At 32.1% G+C, this 1964-nt stretch overlaps 1 protein-coding gene across 1 annotated transcript; it reads left to right on the forward strand.

Annotated features, from left to right (window-relative positions):
• Nucleotides 1–679: 679 nt before the first annotated feature.
• Nucleotides 680–1693, forward strand: LOC126001767 (olfactory receptor 4K2-like). Its single transcript, XM_049769001.1, is given in 1 exon segment — nucleotides 680–1693. A coding segment is annotated over 1 exon segment (1014 nt).
• The last annotated feature ends 271 nt before the right edge of the window (nucleotides 1694–1964 follow it).

Below are 1964 nucleotides of genomic sequence, written 5' to 3' on the forward strand. Positions count from 1 at the left end.
ATTATAAAATAATGTGAGAATAATTCACATTACATTTCTCATCATTAATATATTTATAAAATAGAAATCAAATTATCTTTTATATTATAATTAAGATAATTCATATTAATAGCAGTCAAATTTAAAAACATGCAAGTTAAATAAAAATTAAGGATTTTTCTGATTCTGAAAAATTGGGTCATTTAAATAAAAAAATCTATCATTTTCAAAGTATACAAATTACCTTATTAGACTCAACTTTTAGTAAAACCCAGTGGTAAGCAATAATGCATTTATTTTAATTTTGACTTAACAGAAGCCTTTGAGATTTCAACCCTCTGTTATATATTAATTATATGTATTATTAAGTAGAACACACTAACTTATTATACTCTCTGACTTTATAATGATATATATTTGTATTATGTGTAATTAATTCAATATCCAGAACAGATATATTATTGAGTATTATAGATTGGGAGTATAACCATAACATTTACTGATGCTTATCAAAATCAAGAATTTGTTCCTTTAAAGTGACATTTGACAGCATTTGCTGTGGTTTTAAAATAAAAATCTTTCATCATTATTAGTTGGATTATAGTTTATACATATATAAATAAATTATTAGCTATCACATATTTTCTAGTTCTATCATTTGATTCCATTTTGTCATTTATAGAGCAGGCTCTGAAGAACAATGGAGGGGTTTAACCATTCCAGAGTGTCTGAATTTGTGTTACTGGGACTCACTGATTCTCCTGACCTTCAAATTTTGTTTTTTGTGATTTTTTCCATTTTCTATTTAATAACCATGTTGGGCAACTCTCTGATTTTGCTCACCGTCATGTCCACCCCACAGCTTCATTCCCCCATGTATTTCCTGCTCAGCAATCTCTCTCTCATTGACATATGCTTGTCCTCCTTTGCCACTCCAAAGATGATCATGGACTTCTTTGCTCAGCGCAAGACCATCTCCTTTGAGGGCTGCATTTCCCAGATCTTCTTTTTGCATCTTTTCACTGGCACTGAGATTGTGTTGCTCATCTCCATGTCTTTTGACAGGTATATTGCAATATGCAAACCTCTCCATTATTCAACAATTATGAGCCAGAAAGTGTGCATCGGGCTGGTTGTAACTTCTTGGGCAGTGGGTTTTCTGCATACGATGAGTCAATTAGTTTTTACACTCTATTTACCCTTCTGTGGTCCTAATGTCATAGACAGTTTCTTCTGTGATCTTCCTTTAGTCATTCAGTTGGCCTGCATAGATATATATTTTCTTGGAATCTTTATGATCTCAACCAGTGGTGTGATTGCTCTTATAAGCTTTTTGCTTTTGCTCAGCTCCTACATCATCGTTCTTCTTACTATCAAGGGGCACTCCTCCTCAGGATCATCCAAGGCTTTTTCCACCTGCACTGCACATTTCATAGTGGTGTTGATGTTCTTTGGGCCCTGCATCTTCATCTATGTGTGGCCTTTCACAAATTTCTTGATGGACAAAGTTCTTTCTGTTTTCTACACAATCTTTACCCCTTTTTTGAATCCACTTATCTATACACTGAGAAACCAAGAAGTGAAGACAGCTGTGAAGAAGAAACTAAATAACCGGTATTTGAGTCTTGGGAAAACTTCTCCATGATATTCAGTGCAAAGATCACATAGTCTACCTTATTTTCAGCATGATAAATTTTTTTCTTTAGAGAAATAGAAAGCTAAACCTGATTATTTTTCAGCTTCTCAGTCTAAATTCATAAAAGCAAGAAGCCATGTTTGAAAGAGGTGAAATATTTGCAAATATTTTGAGATGATATATTAATTTGAAAGTGTATTTAAATTTGTTATATTCAAAGAAAAATGTGTATACAAAATTTGTGGGAATAAATTCAGGACTTCATAAAACTCCCACTCCTACAAAAATACCTAATATTGACTTTAGATTGACTATTCAGAGAATTCTGAAATAAAATATTATTTTGTTC

The sequence above is a fragment of the Suncus etruscus genome, chromosome 2 (genome assembly GCF_024139225.1).
Source record: "Suncus etruscus isolate mSunEtr1 chromosome 2, mSunEtr1.pri.cur, whole genome shotgun sequence".
Lineage (NCBI taxonomy): Eukaryota > Metazoa > Chordata > Mammalia > Eulipotyphla > Soricidae > Suncus > Suncus etruscus.